At 36.6% G+C, this 17,129-nt stretch overlaps 1 protein-coding gene across 4 annotated transcripts in view; it reads right to left on the bottom strand.

Annotated features, from left to right (window-relative positions):
* The window catches only part of LOC124215349 (A disintegrin and metalloproteinase with thrombospondin motifs 9), a 180,961-nt gene that overhangs the window by 6,117 nt on the left and 157,715 nt on the right, over positions 1 to 17,129 (bottom strand). For 3 of the 4 annotated variants that reach the window (XM_046618652.2, XM_069134263.1, XM_046618654.2), the window contains 18 exons: positions 15,508 to 15,725; positions 15,137 to 15,289; positions 14,379 to 14,528; positions 12,826 to 12,967; positions 11,067 to 11,248; positions 9,668 to 9,829; positions 9,497 to 9,585; positions 9,006 to 9,353; positions 8,457 to 8,623; positions 7,610 to 7,860; positions 6,398 to 6,770; positions 5,555 to 5,716; positions 5,339 to 5,479; positions 4,970 to 5,089; positions 4,661 to 4,831; positions 4,367 to 4,582; positions 2,864 to 3,046; positions 12 to 200 (listed from right to left, as the gene is read on the bottom strand). In XM_046618652.2, coding sequence (XP_046474608.1) covers positions 12 to 200; positions 2,864 to 3,046; positions 4,367 to 4,582; positions 4,661 to 4,831; positions 4,970 to 5,089; positions 5,339 to 5,479; positions 5,555 to 5,716; positions 6,398 to 6,770; positions 7,610 to 7,860; positions 8,457 to 8,623; positions 9,006 to 9,353; positions 9,497 to 9,585; positions 9,668 to 9,829; positions 11,067 to 11,248; positions 12,826 to 12,967; positions 14,379 to 14,528; positions 15,137 to 15,289; positions 15,508 to 15,725 — 3,417 coding nt within the window. The remainder of the gene's footprint in view (positions 1 to 11; positions 201 to 2,863; positions 3,047 to 4,366; positions 4,583 to 4,660; positions 4,832 to 4,969; positions 5,090 to 5,338; positions 5,480 to 5,554; positions 5,717 to 6,397; positions 6,771 to 7,609; positions 7,861 to 8,456; positions 8,624 to 9,005; positions 9,354 to 9,496; positions 9,586 to 9,667; positions 9,830 to 11,066; positions 11,249 to 12,825; positions 12,968 to 14,378; positions 14,529 to 15,136; positions 15,290 to 15,507; positions 15,726 to 17,129) is intronic. The other variant, XM_046618653.2, reaches the window with a different exon arrangement.

Raw genomic sequence — 17,129 nt, 5'->3', positions numbered from 1 at the left:
GTTTACGGTACCTTTCTCCATGGTTCAGCCACCCAGTAATATTCATCATCGCATTCTCGGAGCTTGCACGTTTGTTCAGTTGCGGGCCTTTCACTCATTCGACAGCCATTGACGGGTGTCGGATCCATCCATTCATATTTATTGACTCGATGACAAGTGACTGTTCGCATTTGCATTCCATTTCCACACTCTGCCGAACACTGTATATAAAATGTATTCAGTATTGAAACGTGTTGAATTGTGTAATCAGGAAAGAAAGAAAAAAAAAACACAGAACCACCACATTGATTCGTCGACACATTGTGATTTGTTTTCGAGATTAGAGGAAGGTATAAGATTTGCAAATAGAGATCTGTAAGATATGGTCCATGAAAGTATATGAATTATAATATTCACAAACGTTCATTTTCATTTTCGGTATCAGTATTTTTTGTAATGATGCACCGTTAATCAGAGACTATTTCCTTTATTCTCGTACGTTGATATGCATGTAAATGGATAGTACCCAAGTGAATTTCGAATTTAGTCTGTCATTGAGATTTGTGGGCAAAATTATGAGAAACTCGAGTCCACAAAAGAGATTTTCAATAGATACTGCACAATTGCTGCTACTTATATTAACAATAAGTCTACTCTCAGCAATAAAAACTTCGTAAAATAGAAAATGTAAGTTTCGATTTTTAAACATGTTACTTTCAAATGAAAATTCAGCGATTAAGATCTGACAGATTTCTTTTGAACAAACGAATTTGGGTACCACCCTTACGCTTGTAAACATAAATCATGCTCATGCAATAATATAGTAAAAACGATAGACTTTTCGTATACGGGTAATAATATTCATTTTAATTGTAGTAGATACAATAACAGATCTGTTTTAATTTGGAAAAGCGGCGGAAAAAAAAAATACTTTTATCGCAACACATACACGTGAACAGACGATATTTTTCGAGCTTCATAAACAAGTTTGCAGTAGTAGTAAGGCGATAAAATATTGAATGAATATTGTGATTGAGAACTCATTCAATAGTATCGAAAGACGAGTTCAACTAGACTTAGGAGGAAATAAAAAGTACGTATATGAGTAAGTTAGCAAATAGAAAAAGTTTGTGAAATAATTGGTTGTTAAATAAGCACGTCAAGTTTGAGCTCCCAAAAAAGAAGGACAAAAAAACAAAAATTAAAACGAGACAGGAATATTGTGAAGTAAGCGTAACATAAATATTAACTGTAAAATGTGCAAATTAAAGCAACGTGAATAAATATTGCCAAGCGATGCAACATCATATAATCGTGCGCTATTGTGAAAATAAGAAAATTAAAAATACTGTGAATACCCTAATACATGCCCGAAAATTTTCATGTGCCAATTTCCCGCCAAAGTAGTAGATATACAGCATTCAAAAAGCAAAAATATTAAACACACGTTACAGTAGGGCTAGGACTCTAATCTTCTACGCGTATCAATCGAGATACTGCAATCACACAAGAATATCGTCTATGATCAGAGTTAGTTGTTTGATTGAAGATAACTAAGGTTATCATTAAATGGAACAGCTTAAGAGCACAATTGTATAGTTAAAATTTGCTTGATTGCGAGCATGACGTTCATTAGTCATTTGTAAAATATCGTTACACTTTAAAGTTGGATATACCGGGACAATCTCTTGAAACTTGAAAATCAACTGCGCACGCACCAAATAATTTGATCTCATTGGTCGGCGAAATCTTCCTGCAGCGATATTCTTGTCTGCGATGCAGGCGGGCCAACGTACGCAAAATGTGTACGTTTGAATTTTCAAAGAGCATAATCGTTAAATTTCGACCGTTCTTTGAAGAATCAACTTTTCGACACAATAACAAATGCTTCCCAACCTTTTCCGAGTCACTACCTCAATGATTTGAGATTCTAACTTCGAAAATTCGTATAAACTACATCGCCACCAGAGACAGTTTGACAGCTGAAAACTCGGGATGGCCAGCCTGCACAAAGAGCCGATGAAACTCGCGCATGCGCGGTTGATTTTCAAGTTTCAAGAGATCGTCCCGGTATATGTACCATATCGCACCATCGTAAAAATTTAGAGCTTAAAAGTGTGTAATCTGATTTTCTGATCAACATTCTTTCGTGGTAAACACACTAGTTAGAAGCTTATCAAGTAATACTTAACTTTTTATTGAAAATTTGATAATGTCATCCACAAATAATTTTTGAGCCGTAATTGTGAGAAAAAATATTCGAGTCTCTGGTGAAAACATTTAGAAATGTCTAAATTTCAAAAAAAAAGTTCTTCAAAAAGTTATAAGCATTTTTCGAAACTTTCACAAATCAAGTGTTTACCCTGAATTTATCTAAAAATGAACCTCAGAAATTGCAATAAATATGTTAAAAATTTTGTAATTTAACCGATACTTTGAGAAACAACGAAATAAGAACATTTGTCAAGAATATTTGTCCCGCATCTGGATATGGAGACTTTACAAAAGAATTCTAAAAGAAACTATTAATTTTACTCCAATATGATTAATGATCCGTAGTTTACTATATTCACCCTTCAATGACAATATTACCGGTTCATCTGTATACGTTCTTAAAAATGAACGCATTACATTCTCTTTCACAATATTTGAATCTTGAAAACAAAAAAAAATAAGAAAATGCATAGAACGAACTTTGATCATCGACAGGTAAATCATTATTTACATATCCCCAGTTCCATTTTTTGCATGTTTTTTTTTCTTTTCCGTTCAAATGATCTATCCAAATAACGGCATAACGAGTCATGATAATTTGATTGCGAAAAATGCAACCCTAATCTTGCTATCGGTCAATGAGAGTGGTGTGGTTGTGTGGCATGGGTACCTCAGTCCAGGGTCCCTCCTGCCAAGTCAAGGCACATGGTCTTTGCTGACATGGCCTCTGTGACTTGGGTCGCCGTTTTAGCCCTGCGCACTTTTGGTCTTCAACCGTAACCTCGGCTGTGCCAGTCTTTGCTACGCAGTCCACCCTGCGAGTTTTAGTACCATATCCGCACGATTTTGAACACTGGAAAAATTTGCCAGTCGTGCAAAAATTTTGATTTCAAGCAAAGTGAGACGTTGCATTTTAATTGGTGTGGCATATGTGAGCTCGTTAATAACTCACCGAATTGTAATCATTATAATTGTACTATAGTGTAAGCTCATAAGTATTATGCTAGTTCTGTTTCTACTTCAAGGTTTACAATCAGAGTTTTATCCACGTGTTAAATTTCAGTGGATCTGAAATCTCAATGTATTGGTTGACGTCTCAAAAAATTGACACTTTGGTACTTAGGTTCAATGCGTCAACATTTATATTGCAAATACTCTAGATCGTCCGCCTTGAGGTTGACAAAGAACTTAACGTGGTATATGAATTTATTAGTATTGTGATCAGTGATTCAAAGATGGAAAAAAAAAATTATTTACTGAATCTACTAAGGTGAATATTCATTGGTCGAATTTAGACGCTGAGTACCAAGGGCTCAAATTTAAAGTAGCGATTACAAAGTTTTGTGCAATATTTTATATTCAAGCACGTGAGAATAAACTTTTGAATGCTAGAATAAGATTAAGTCAATAAGTGCACTGGGAATTTTGAAATTGTATTCGTGTCAAGCAAAATCGACACGTCAGTTAAATGCGAGTTTGGTCATTGCACTCTGCTGGTTCGATTTGATTGGCGGAGGAATTTTCTAAAACAAAAAGTCTTAGAAAACCATTGTGTTTGTAGATGCTTCATAGAAACATGAAATCGTCTACAATATCTACAACGAAATAAAAAATCGACGGTTCCAAAGAAATTGAAATATAACGCCGTGATTTTTCATAAGTGAGTATAATGTACTTTTTACTACATCAGTGAATTTGTGCAAAAAATTTCTACAAAAATAGAAATAAAATTTCGTAAACTGTTGTAAAGTTGTACGAATTTGCAAGACAATCTACAATTCAATAGAATAACGGTTATAGTTTAGCGTAGATTTTCGTAGAAAAGTAACAAAAAAAAATGAAAATTTCCACCAAGGATGTGATTATGTTTATGAACCACGTGATAGTCTCTGAACCGGAAACTCGAGTGATGTTGTAACACTGTTGCTCAGACACTATTTGTCTTTATATTGTGATGAGGTGTAAAAAAATTTCCGGGCGAATGAATATCATAACAGTTTGTTCGCGCACGTTAATTGAAATACGATAGCAAACGACTTGGCATAAGACGTACAATAAAAATTGACACGTTACTGATATCATTGGACAACAATCTTAACGGATGAAATTGCGACTCAACAACGAATTACATGTACGCTAACCACATAAATAAAACCGATTAGCTTTAACTTACGGGGGTGAACTTCGAAACTCTCCACCTTACTGATCCCGGAATATTCGAGGAATGCAATCCTTGTGTCTTTGCGCCTGTACATGCTTCCTTAAAGCACCTCCGAACATGATAAGGTTTTTCACTTTCGGAACATTCTTTATCGGGTAGAATCTCGCCGCGATCACTTTGACAGCGTACTTGACGATGTTGGAATCCCGGACCACACGTAGAAGCGCACTGAAAGAATTCCCTCGTTTTTTTAACGTTAAAATTACACCCCCTAGATTCATGCCACATTGACTTTCCCCATCTCACCTGGCTCCAATCACCAGTATTCCATCGCGGGCAGGCGTGTTGATTGCATAGAATGACCGTTGGTGGTTTTTGTTTCTGATCGCAATAGTCGTCGTTGGAAACTTCGCCCGATATAGCCGAGCTACACCTGACCATCCTACTTTGAGAGCCACCGTTACACGGCTTTGAGCACTGTAAAATATAGGATCTCGTGATCTCTTCTACGTTTTGACGACAACGTCAAACCGCATGAAAATTTATATCGAAAAATGGAAATCCGTGAGTGATAACTGTATAAAAATCCATCGAAAGACTGGTGTCTTTACTTACATTGCCAAAGCTTCCAGTCCGCCAGGTGTATCCAGGGTGAAACTGGTCAATTTCATTCTCGTGTTGCTTGTTGAAATCATCAGAGTCAGCAGCGTACGTTATTGGGGTAGTCGATATCACCTGTGAGAAATCGTTAAAATTTCGCTGAAAAATCTCTGCGTTTCCAAGTACCGGACAAAGTTGGAAATATTGTTGTGAAAAATGTTGTGTGAATCATTTGCTCAAGGATGAATTGGTCGGACCCTCTGGATCAAAGAGGACTAATTCCGAATAGGAGAAACCGTTAGAAAAACTCCAGTAATGTTTTTTTTTTTTAAGGCCAATGATAGTCGAAACGAATGAAATGATCCGTAATGGATGCGTGATTACCTGGATAGGACAAGGCTGATGCTTGCATAATCTCGTCCTCGGTGGTGCGTGCAAAGTATCGCATTCTGAACTTGGAGTGCCGTTGACATTTCTGCAAGTAATTTCTCGTCGCAACACTCCCTCCCCACAGCTCACGGAACACTAAGACAAAAAATCTGATCAGTCTACGAATTGTTTCAATTCATATCTAACGAGCTAATGAAGCTTTGAGCTTACCGGACTCCATTCGCTGGAATGCCATTTGAAACATGGTCCCATATCGCATATTCTTGAGGATACGGGCCTCGGATCGGTGCAATATGTGGTTGATATAACACGATTTTCTATCTGACACCAGTAAGGTTGTTCTTGTGTACCATTGCCACATGTGACTGAGCACTGAAAAATTTACGGATGATGGATTTTAGCAAACTTGATCGAAATGAAATTGAGTTTCAATGTGGGGTTATAATTTTTTATGATGGCCGATTTACGATTGTGATGGAACATCTTGTCGACTCAATTTTTTTCAAATACAAAGTTACTTACGTTCTTAAGTAGAATTAAGCAAAATTTTAGATCGCTGTCACACTACGGCTTTCAAAAATCATTCAAATCATGAAAATTCATTTCGTTCATTAAACTTTTCATTTTTATTTCGTTCTAAAAAATGGCGACCTTTCGAAGATTAGGTTTCATTTTTGTTACAATTTACGAGTTTCAACAAGCAGAGGCGATTTATTATACAAAAATACTGTCTCAAAACCTGAAGTAAATCGGTAGAGTCGTTTTTGAGTCATCACGGGTACCGCAAAACATGTCATCGAGCAAAATGCTTGACGTTATAGTCAATGAAAACGCTTTCTATTGATTAATACCGATGAAAAAAAACGTAAATAAAATTCTATCTACATAAATTTGAACAAAAAAAAACCACAACTGAATTGATTAATCAATTGTTGAGACATAAATTTCTAAAATTCGCCAACTTTTTCAGCCGTCTACTTGTAAAAGAAAAGACGTATATTGTTTAAATTTAATACATCCTACTATCCACATGAATATTCTTATTTTACATACCGGCGTCCAGTCTAACGCAAGAGTCCATTTTGGACATGCACCCTGTTCACAGATTTGCTGTAACACCTTATTCTCAGAGTCACATTTGCTTTCGGGTACCGGATAATTGTTCGAGTCGACACAAGTAGCTGTGCGGAATTGTATTCCACCTCCACACGTCTTGCTGCAGTGTCCCCACTGTCCATATAGCCAATGAGCCTCGTCGCATGGTCCTATGCAAACCTCTCGGCTGGCTGGCCTCGCAAGATGAACGCAAGCGTGTTCAGATATCGGCCTTGTGCCGGCAGAAAATTGATACATGCACTGAGAAATAACGGTCCGTGTGCCTGGGCCGCAATGACTGGAGCACTCGGATTCGCTGATGACGATCCACCTGAAATCCAGATCGCATAATGCGAGGCTGTTACACGAATTGGGGTGAAACAAGTTTCGGAAGGAATTTTGCTGGATCGCAAAATGTCTGGAGCGTAGAAAATTTGTCGCGACTTCAGTCCAACACAGTGTAAACACAGTGTTTAATGATGACAGAAACCGGTGATTATCGAGGCGAAAATTACTTGCAGAAGCTATACCCAAAAATTTGCAAATTTAATTGAAATATCCGTTTCTAACGGTTTCAGGGAATAATTTTTCAGAAAGTTTAGATACGTTTTAGAAATATTTTTATTCCTACGAGGAAAAAATCAACTTCGAAAATTTTGTAGAAAAAAACCTCGATATTTTTAAAACCTTTCTGTATTCTGTTCATGATTCTAGTTTTATTGAAAATATTATTTTGCACATTATTCAAGATTTTTCTGGAAAACTAATTTCAAACGTTTGTCAAACTTTTTTTCATTCCCAGAAAGATCAAACCTCAAAATTTTTAAGATTTGTGATACAGAATGAAGTATGAATAATATATAAGGTTTCCTTCGGAATTGATTCAATTTTCACCTCTTCATCCATTCATTCGATTTTCACCCAGAACTTGACCAATCATATTCAAGCACTTAGTAACTCGGAGTTTTTCAGATTTTCAATTGAAAATGTATTTTCGAAAGAATGTTCGAAGTTTTTCCAAAAATTGTGTAAAATTTCCTAAAATCCCTCAGACATTATCAGAATAACTGTATTATTCATCTCTGGAAACAATGTTGCAGATTTTTTTCGAGCGTAGTTCGAAAAATATGGTTTTGGATTTCGAATGAATTTTTTCACCATTCAACTGACCTGACGGTACAATGCATGTTGCATGGCTGATTTTCTTCGGACGGCTTGCTCTCCGCTCTGCAATAGTCATCCGGAAGAACATCCTTGTTTTCGGTACTGCGACATTCCGGTGTGCGACGCATCGTGCCTTGGCAGACGCGATTACAAGACGTCCAATCGCTCAGCACCCAAGTGTAGCTGGTGAGAATATTCTTCGGAACCGTATATTCGTACGATATTTGTGGTGGGTACAAACTTCCAACCGACAAAATCTACGTAAGTCACAAAATCACAGCGATGACTAATTGTGGTTTTGTTTTTTTTCTATTAAAATGGAGACTTCCTTAAAACCTATTTACTCTGGGCTTGTCGGGAAGAAAATTCCGGTAAAACGGGAACAAAAATTGAGTAAATTTTACTTTGCAATGAACTTCAATACCGTCAGAAGCATGGGGTAAAAAACTTTTTTCAGTTGATAGATGAATTAATTCTCCCTTTCTTCACACCTGTTTTTTACCCACTTAACGCAAAAAAAAAATAAAAAATAAAAAAATACCTTCCTAAACATTTAGCTGCTTACTTTGAGGTTTATTTCTGGTATTCAGACGCCTGGATTAAGTAAATATTTAACAATTCAATAATTACAAATTAATCAAGACTGAAAAATCGAGTCAAGCGACCATTTTCAGTCAAGTCAGACTGAACGAATTTGTATACGTTGGCCAACGGAGGGTTAAGCCTCACGAGTATAGAAAACTACCTAACAACTGTCAAATAATTAGAGTATAATAGAGTGAATAAGAAAAGAGATTTGTTTTAATTCGCGATTCCTGTATTCTTTTGAAATTCTTTCAAGAAATATACTCACCTCTAAAATTAGGTCGAATGCAATAGGCCGGGAGCTGTTCAAACGTTCAATCACGGATTCGGGTCCGCTGTATTCGATAGTAATCCCAGGTTGTATGATTACTTTACGATGGGCCACCATGTATTTTCCGTTCAAAATATTCTCTCCGGTTTCACCATTTTTTAGCGCTAAATACGGAGTGAACACGAATAGAAAGAAATAATTAATCATTAGTATGTTAATTTCTGTGAAATTCACAACAGCTCAAGAGAAATAATTTTACTCTCATTTTCACGGCCGATGAATTTGTTTTATTCTTGTCTCGAAAACCGTCGATTATCGTAACTTTTCGTGAATATTCCTACTCGTTTACGAAAATTCACGGAGTTTCATTCAATTTTTCTGGTACAGTTAATTTTTTATACCGTTTAAAAAATTGTGGATGATATCAATTCACTGTAGTTTTTTCTATCGTTTTCAATGAGAAAACCAAAAAAATGGTGGATTTTTTTCGATTTCTTGTGGAATATCGTGGAAAATTTTTCACACCAAAAGAAAACACCGAATTACCAAGGTAATTGCTGTCGTTGTTCGATCCTCGCCATCCGTGCTGTTTTATGTCGATGTAACTACTCCCAGCAGGTATTTTGGTCACTCTGGTATATCCGTAACGGCTGATATTGTATGAACCTGTGATCCTTTGGCAGGTTGAATTATCTCCTTTGCAAACCCCGCAAGTATCCAATTCGGCGGATGAATTCAATATGTGATCACAGCCGGCCGCTTTGCAGCGACCGTTCACACAAATGTCGAAAGTATCAAGACCGCAGGGCGTTCCATCAATCACTTTGTCACGTAACATGTAATACTGATTACTTTCTACCTCGCAGTACAATTTGCAACGATCGTTGGGTAAGACTGAAAGAAAAATGGAGCAATTACATGCAAATATCTTCAAAGATGCAACCTTTTTACGATATTACGTTATTCTCTGTTTGCCGGATCGAATGATCGTCATGTTGTACCGAGAAGTAAAGATTTTTATAAAGAAATAAACTCACTTCTATTGTATTTTGCATGCCATTTGACATTTCTTGCTAGGTTGCGAATATTCATGTTGTTGTTGTTGAATTTCGAACACTGTTCTTCTCTGTAAGAAAATTTTTCCATGTGATTTTTCACAACTTGGATGTCAGCTTCCATAAACACCAATGATGAAAAATTCTACGTACCTGAAATCTTTACTGTCGGATGGACAATCTTTCGTTCCGCAACTGCGGTACTTCACCCTGGTGCCAATGCAGTAATTTCCACCGTTTTGTGGAAGCGGATTATTGCATTCGCGATATTTTTTCTTGATACCTCCACCACATGTTCGTGAACATTCTCCGTAACTGAAATAATATTACACATTTACACAATGTTATTGCTCAAGTAAAATGAAAGATTGGTTTCAAACGATATTGACATGTAAATAATGGATATAATGAAATCGGTTAGAATGACCCAATAAACAACAATTCGACGGCAATACGTCAAAATTTCAATGCATATAAACATACAGTCCAATACCATAACGTTTTAAACAATCGTTCTATTTTTTCGTAAACAAACTTATTTCAATTGTGAAAGTGTGAAATGTTAGAGATTCTGTACTTTGAGACTTTGCCGTTTAAAAGAGTACTATAAATTTTCTCACAATGCGCAAAGTAATGAGTAATGATCTGACGTCTTACGGCTTGCGTAAAAATAATGATTGAAATGTCATTTAAAACAAGATACGTAATATTCAGTTTGGATGATTCGTTTAAAATTTACAGGAAGTATAGAGAATTATAAGTGATAATTTGAGAACACGTTAAATATATGCTGTGACACCAAACGTGTTCAGTACCTAATTTTGTTGAAAGTAATAATTGATAGTGCAACGCGTATACTTCAAATAAGGGAAGAAGTTTAAAAAAAAAAGAACAAATTACAAATTGGATTATGATAAATTGGCCAACATATCTATGAAGATTTACCATCGTCGAGAGACATGTTTATTATGGTAGTCCCAAAAAATTGACTATTTTTTTTTTAAAGTCATACGTTTAATCGGTGTAGGAAACGGAAATAAGACGCCTGTTATAATTTGAATCCTTAACGTTAATATTTAGTGGTTCTTGAACGTAATTTTCCATTTATTTAACAAGCGAAAACAATTTTTGTTATTTCTGAATCTTGTAGCTCACAATCAGTAACGAGGCAATTTGATATAATATCCGATAAATATTTTTCGGAATTCAATGCTCTACAAAAAAGATCTCTCATAATTTTTTGATAACTCGACCATTTTAAAAGTTATTCAAGATTAAAGTTAAAATCACGTAAACATTCACTTTTTTCGAGATTAAGAGCGAAAATACTAGACTTATCACAAAATACCGTGGGTTTCTTTTTTTTTTTTTTTGTAATGCATTTCCATCATGTCATTCAATTGATTTTTAACTTGTGCAAATTTAATTTGTAATTATTACAAGTAATGATATGTAATGTATGGAATTCTACTTTGGAAGCACCTGTTATTAGCAAAAAATAAATTTGCTTCAGTTGAAAATTAATTGTTTATTCTTTTGAAGCAAAACTCACTCTCCCCATGGTCCCCATTGTCCATCGACCGGCTTGAGATGCTTCCGAGACACGCACTCTCCACGGTGGCACCACTTTCCGTTGGCACAAGCGGTCCCATCAGCCCATGGCATGTGCTGTGTATGGCACGATTGTGCTGGATCCCAGACTGGCGCGGTGCACCACAGTCTCCTGCACACTGCCTGGCCAGTAGCCATCCACACACTCAGATTATGTTTCACTTAATCAGACCACGTAGGATACATTTGCAATAATTTATTAGCTACTCAGTGTTTTTATACCGGGAGAATCTCTTGAGACTTGAAAATCAACCGCGCATGCGCCAAATAATTCAATCTCATTGGTCGGCGAAATCTTCCCGCAACGATATTCTTGTCCGCGATCCAGGCGGGCCAACGTACGCAAAATGTGTACGTTTGAATTTTAAAAGAGCATGAGCATTAAATTTCGACCGTTTTTTGAAGAATCAACTTCCCGGCACAATAAAAAAATGCTTCCGAAACCTTTCCGAGTCAATAGCTCAATTATTTGAGATTCTAACCTCGAAAATTCGTGTCAACTACATCGCCGCCAGAAACAGAGTTTGACAGCTGAAACTCGGGATGGCCAGCTTGCATGAACAGACGATAAAACATGCTAAACGCATGCGCAGTTTATTTTCAAGTTTCAAGAGATTGTCCCGGTATATTCGTAGCACTGACCAGGTAGGCAATTTTTTGTGCAAGTTCACTAGTGATCGTTTATATTTACATGGATCTCTATGATTGATATTTGTTTATCGGTCTATTTCGAAAAGAAGAAGAGAAAATTATATAAAAACAAGTAGTAAAATGAACTCTCCCGATGGTATTCTTGTATAAAATACACCCCATGAAAGTAGAGTTGATGTATGTTCTGGAATAGATGCTGCTTTTTAATATATGGACATGCCTATTCTTTTCCTTGAAATATGATAGATCGATTAACCCTAGTTGGTCACACCTCAGTAGAATTGCATAACGGCTTATGAAATTCACCCCAAACGTGATAATTTGCTTCAAAAATGACTTCTAAAAATTTAAAAAAAATATCTAGGTATTGTTTAAGGATCGCAGAAAAAGTTCTTTCAGTTTTCCTGACCAAAATGAATTGTCCAAGTATTGTAAAACATCGGCAAAGTTAAAAAGTACCGAAAATGTCAAAAAAAAGATCGTTATTTCGCATGAAGAATGGAGCCACGAGACCCATTTCCACGACTAAGGGACTCTACAAAGAGTTTGAAAAATGTTCGGGGTGAAATACACCCCCAGTGACCTGTTAGGATTAATTATGATTTGTGCAAATGAATACCAAACTTCAAAATCAAAATCTAACTAAGACGTTAATCGCTATTACTGTTGTACATAAGATTAAGAAAATCTTTCTACCGTAGTATCAACTCTTTAACTCCAAATGCGCATAACACGTATTTTTTTTTTTCTAGTAAGCCATAAATCCGAAATCCGTAAAAGTACATAATATCTATCATTGTAAACTCACTCTAAAAGCTGCGCTCTAAAAGCTGGTCACTCTTGAATCGTGTAATATATTTGTAATATTACATATTCACGAGTTTTCGTTAGTTATGTTAACGGTTGCATTACATTATTATTTGGGTCAAATTTTTGCTTGTTAATAATTATTTATCCGAGAAAGTTTGCTCAAGACTATTCTGCGGATCAATGTGCAAAATGGACCCGAATATAATATGAAGCAGGATGCGTGACTCGCCATCACTCACCATGAACGGGCATATCTTAGAGCCCACGCCAAAAACTAATTCGCATTGTTTATTCTCGGAATAATCTTCCCCAGGCAATCGTTGAGTGCGTGGAATTGTGGTGGCACTCGGTTCATCCAGTAAGCAATTTCCGTATCCAGAGCTAATTGATGCGGTGAAAAAGGAGAGAATATAAAAAATAAATAAATTTTTCATCGAGATAAATTGCTTTTCAATTAATTTTGATCCATTTTTAAGCTGGAACAAATCAATTTCTTATGGTTCACATATTTGCGAGTCAAGAACCGCATGTAGTCATAATTAAAGCAGTTTTGCTCCCAAATATCAATTTTTCATCATCTATATACGTACTTGGAGTCAGAAATTTGCGGGTAATAATTCATTGATAATACAATTTTACATGTTTTCACATTTCGCGCGCTTGAATATCTGTCAGGTAGGTATTTAAACATGTTTTCAAGCTACAATTAATTGAGCTTTTCTGGTAGAGCAGCTACTGAATCTTCATTAAACTATGTTAATTTTGTAGATAAACATTCGCAGGAGCTTATACTTTGGAATTTGGAAAAAGAATATTTCATTACGAGTTATTTTCCAAGGTTACTCAATGTTACAATTCATTGCCACGAAAATATGCAATAGTTTAAGTTATTGCAGATAGCATTACCGAATTTCCGCATCGGTTTTATCATTGATAATTGATTCAATAACAAACTATAATCAAATCTTCTATTGGGAACGAATGTAGAGATGGTGCAAATTTTGAATTTCACGCAACTCAGCTTGTTCTCCATTGTAACGTAAAGTTCCATGATATATCGCAGCTAAATTGCCATCTACGATTTCCACACGGCCCATTACACAGTTTGAAAGACTAGAAGAATCTCTCAGCCGGTTAAGCAACTAACCGAGGCCATTAGTCCAAAGTAACTAACGCGGTCGAGTGAATTTGCAGAAAAACTTGATTTCAACTCGCTGATGCGAGACTGACGAACATTCGAAAGCGTATTGCAGTCACGTTGATTATATCCTCAGTGCGTCTTTTACGTCATAGTCAGACGATGAAAATGCACAGAGCTAAATCAAGCTTCTTACTTATTTTTATGGAGTGAAATTCAGTTGACAGTTTGGTACGATTAATCCTATCGATTCGATCTCAAAATTGATTTCATAACCGCCGTTTACTAACAAAGATCCTTGCCTTACCGATAGGAACGACGCAGTAGAACCACTATGTAGGGTAAAAAACGTGCCTTCTGGTCCATTGCGTAATATTTTCGATCAAAATGAATTGAAAATATGTCATTGATATCATTGCGTAAACAATTCTTCCTATTTCTTCAAGAACCAAAGTTACAACTCGAGTTCGGTTTCCTCTGAATGGAGTTTCGAAGCTCGCGGATTCAATTCAAGCAAATTGAAAATAAACTATTATTTACTATTGCATCGAATTCTCGTAAATTTCCGTTAATTCGTGATTTAAAAATAGAGCAGAGCAATTCGATTTTGATAATGGCGTGTAATTTGTGGTGTGGTCGTAATATGATACTGACTCTAAGTAGTCGGTGACGAAGTGACGGGAACAGTTTGACCATTCCCATGGGAATGTGTTGTCGTCCAGCATTCTCGACATGACGTTGTGGATTCTCGTGTTGCCGCGATATTTCCGGCAGTTCTTATCATCGTCGTGCGGCATGCTTAATCTGAAAGGAAATTGACTTTACTATTTACCGATCGAGTAAACTAAAATGCCACCTACTTTCACTATCATTAGTAGCCTTCACATCACTCACCCAAAAATGCCGCAAATAGCAAAATTTACTTTGCAATGCCGAACAAAAATGTCCAAAGACCTTTTTTTTTTTTTGCATATAATAATGGCGTCAGAAAATGTATTCCTGCATTTCGTGGCCATACAATTACAGTGATACATCTTTTTGGCATTATTGCTGCGTGCAACAAACATTTTTTTGGGTATTTCGCAAACGACGAGCAGGCTCCAATAATGGTAAATAAATGACATTTTATTTGGTTAGTAAAGACTGGACTACGGCATCGTCTGAAGATGCTGTTAACATCGGATTACAACAAATTGAGACTCTGGCTATCCAATGTTTGTGTGTCATTGAACTGTGGCACAAGAAGTTATGCCACATGATGTTAAAGATTTAAAAGTAGTTTATTTTTTCCTAGACGCCTTAGAACTTCCGAAAAATAATCAGCATAATCCGATCTTGGATGGTTTGATTCTAGAATTAGTAATCGGTAGTGGTGGCTTGTTCAAATTAATTATATTCAAGTATAATCGTACACGTGGCCAATTTCATGAGCGATGGTAAACGCTGCTGCCAATCCATTGTCCTGCACAATTGCGCAAGATGATCGCGGGTTGCACATTTTTCCCAATTGCGCCAACCCGAGTGTATCGCATCTTTGTTCTTGTGTGTTGTGACACAGGTTTTCCCTTTAGATTACCGAGAAAAAGAAAAGAAGAGCTCAATTTTAATATTATTTTGTGAACATAATTGTGAAACAAGCGGATTCGAAAATAACGTGTGTCATCAAGTTCTCCGTTTCTAGTATCGAGATCAAGGTCAAGGTCAAGGTCATAAAATACTAAATCAATTTTGCAAGAAGAAAAGGTTTTTCTTGTCGTAGTCAGATTGAAATATGAAACGGAACCTTGTGAGAAGAAGTGCAGCATCGTAATGTTCCGGAGATGTTTCATCGGGATTGTTGTTATGCTTTTGCCACAAACAGAATGTGTTCAGCATTTCATTAGCAGGTATTCCTCCATTGTTTACTTGTTTAGTACCGAAGGTTTCGGTGGTGTTCTTTATCTTCACGACAACAATGCTGATCGCATTCCCGATCGAAGGATCCTTGTAGATAAGTGATACCTGCAACACAAACGCACAAAAGAAGCGTACAGTTACATTTAATTTTGCATAATGTGGTTGGATACGATAGCCCAATTAGACATTAGTGTTACTATTTTCATTTTTGCTTTTAAGAAAAGTAGGAAATCAAAGTAAAATGTGACGTCCTTTCTTTCTAACACATAAGGTGAAATAAAACTTTGCTTCCTGGTATGTGTGGAAATAATCATACCGGGACAATGTCTTGATACTTGAAAATCAATTGCGCATGCACGAGTTTTATCCGCTGTTCGTGCAGGCTGACCATCCCGAATATCAGCTATCGAACTGTTTCTGGCGGCAATGTAGTTGATACGAATTTTCGAGGTTAGAATCTTAAATAATTGAGGTAGTGACTCGGAAAGGTTTGGGAAGCATTTGTTATCGGGTCGGAAAATTGATTCTTCAAAGAACGGTCGAAATTTAACGATTATGCTCTTTGAAAATTCAAACGTACACACTTTGTGTACGTTGGCTCGCCTGGATCGCGGACAAAAATATCGCTGCGGGAAGATTTCGCCGACCAATGAAATTGAATCATTTGGTGCGCATGCGCGGTTGATTTTCAAATTTCAAGAGATAGTCCCGGTATGTACTTATATACCTGTAACGTATATCTAACATACACGCGGTGGCGAAGTAGAAATAAAGAGTCGTAAAAACGGTCCATTTCCAATCGTTCATTTAACTACAGAACTTCCTCGACCAAGGTTTCAATTATTTTCTCACCACTCGTAGCTGTGTATGCTTATGGTATACCGTGGATGAACGTGCGAGGTAGCTCGTTATTCCCAGAGCACCGCTGGGTCGTAAACTCCAATTTGCCCAAGGCACTCCGGGTGATCTTGAATCTTTAGACTTGGGCGCTGTTTACAGTATATTACACCTACCTACCATACTCTTGGTCACGCACATTTACTTAATTGCAAGCGAATAGCTGAGCGCCGGAGTCGACTAAACGATCTCTTCGCATATTACAATTACCATTGTAGAATTTTAACGACATACATTCGCGATAGAATGTCTCAAAAACCTTAAAGATGTCATACTTGCAATGGTTCGAAAACGTGGAAATTATTTTCATATATTTGTTCGTATCATACATGCGAATAATTGTTCTTAATTTGTTTCTTGATGAACAATATATGAGCTTCAATGATTTTCCTGTGTTATCGTACATGTACCTAAAGAACGAATCCGTGTTGTTTCATCAATGCGCTCACGAACCGCAGTTAAGCCCGATTCGATGAGTATAAATGTAAATTGAATTCCTAGTGTTGATATTGCGTGTTAATTGTTTACATCTTCGGAAACGAGCTGCAGCTGTCAGCTCCAGTTTAGTAAAGTGAGAACACTTTCAATTAGTGCGTCAATGCCTCGCCGGTG

The sequence above is a fragment of the Neodiprion pinetum genome, chromosome 3 (genome assembly GCF_021155775.2).
Source record: "Neodiprion pinetum isolate iyNeoPine1 chromosome 3, iyNeoPine1.2, whole genome shotgun sequence".
NCBI classification, from domain to species: Eukaryota; Metazoa; Arthropoda; class Insecta; order Hymenoptera; family Diprionidae; genus Neodiprion; species Neodiprion pinetum.
This window is presented reverse-complemented; position numbering and strand designations above follow the sequence as displayed.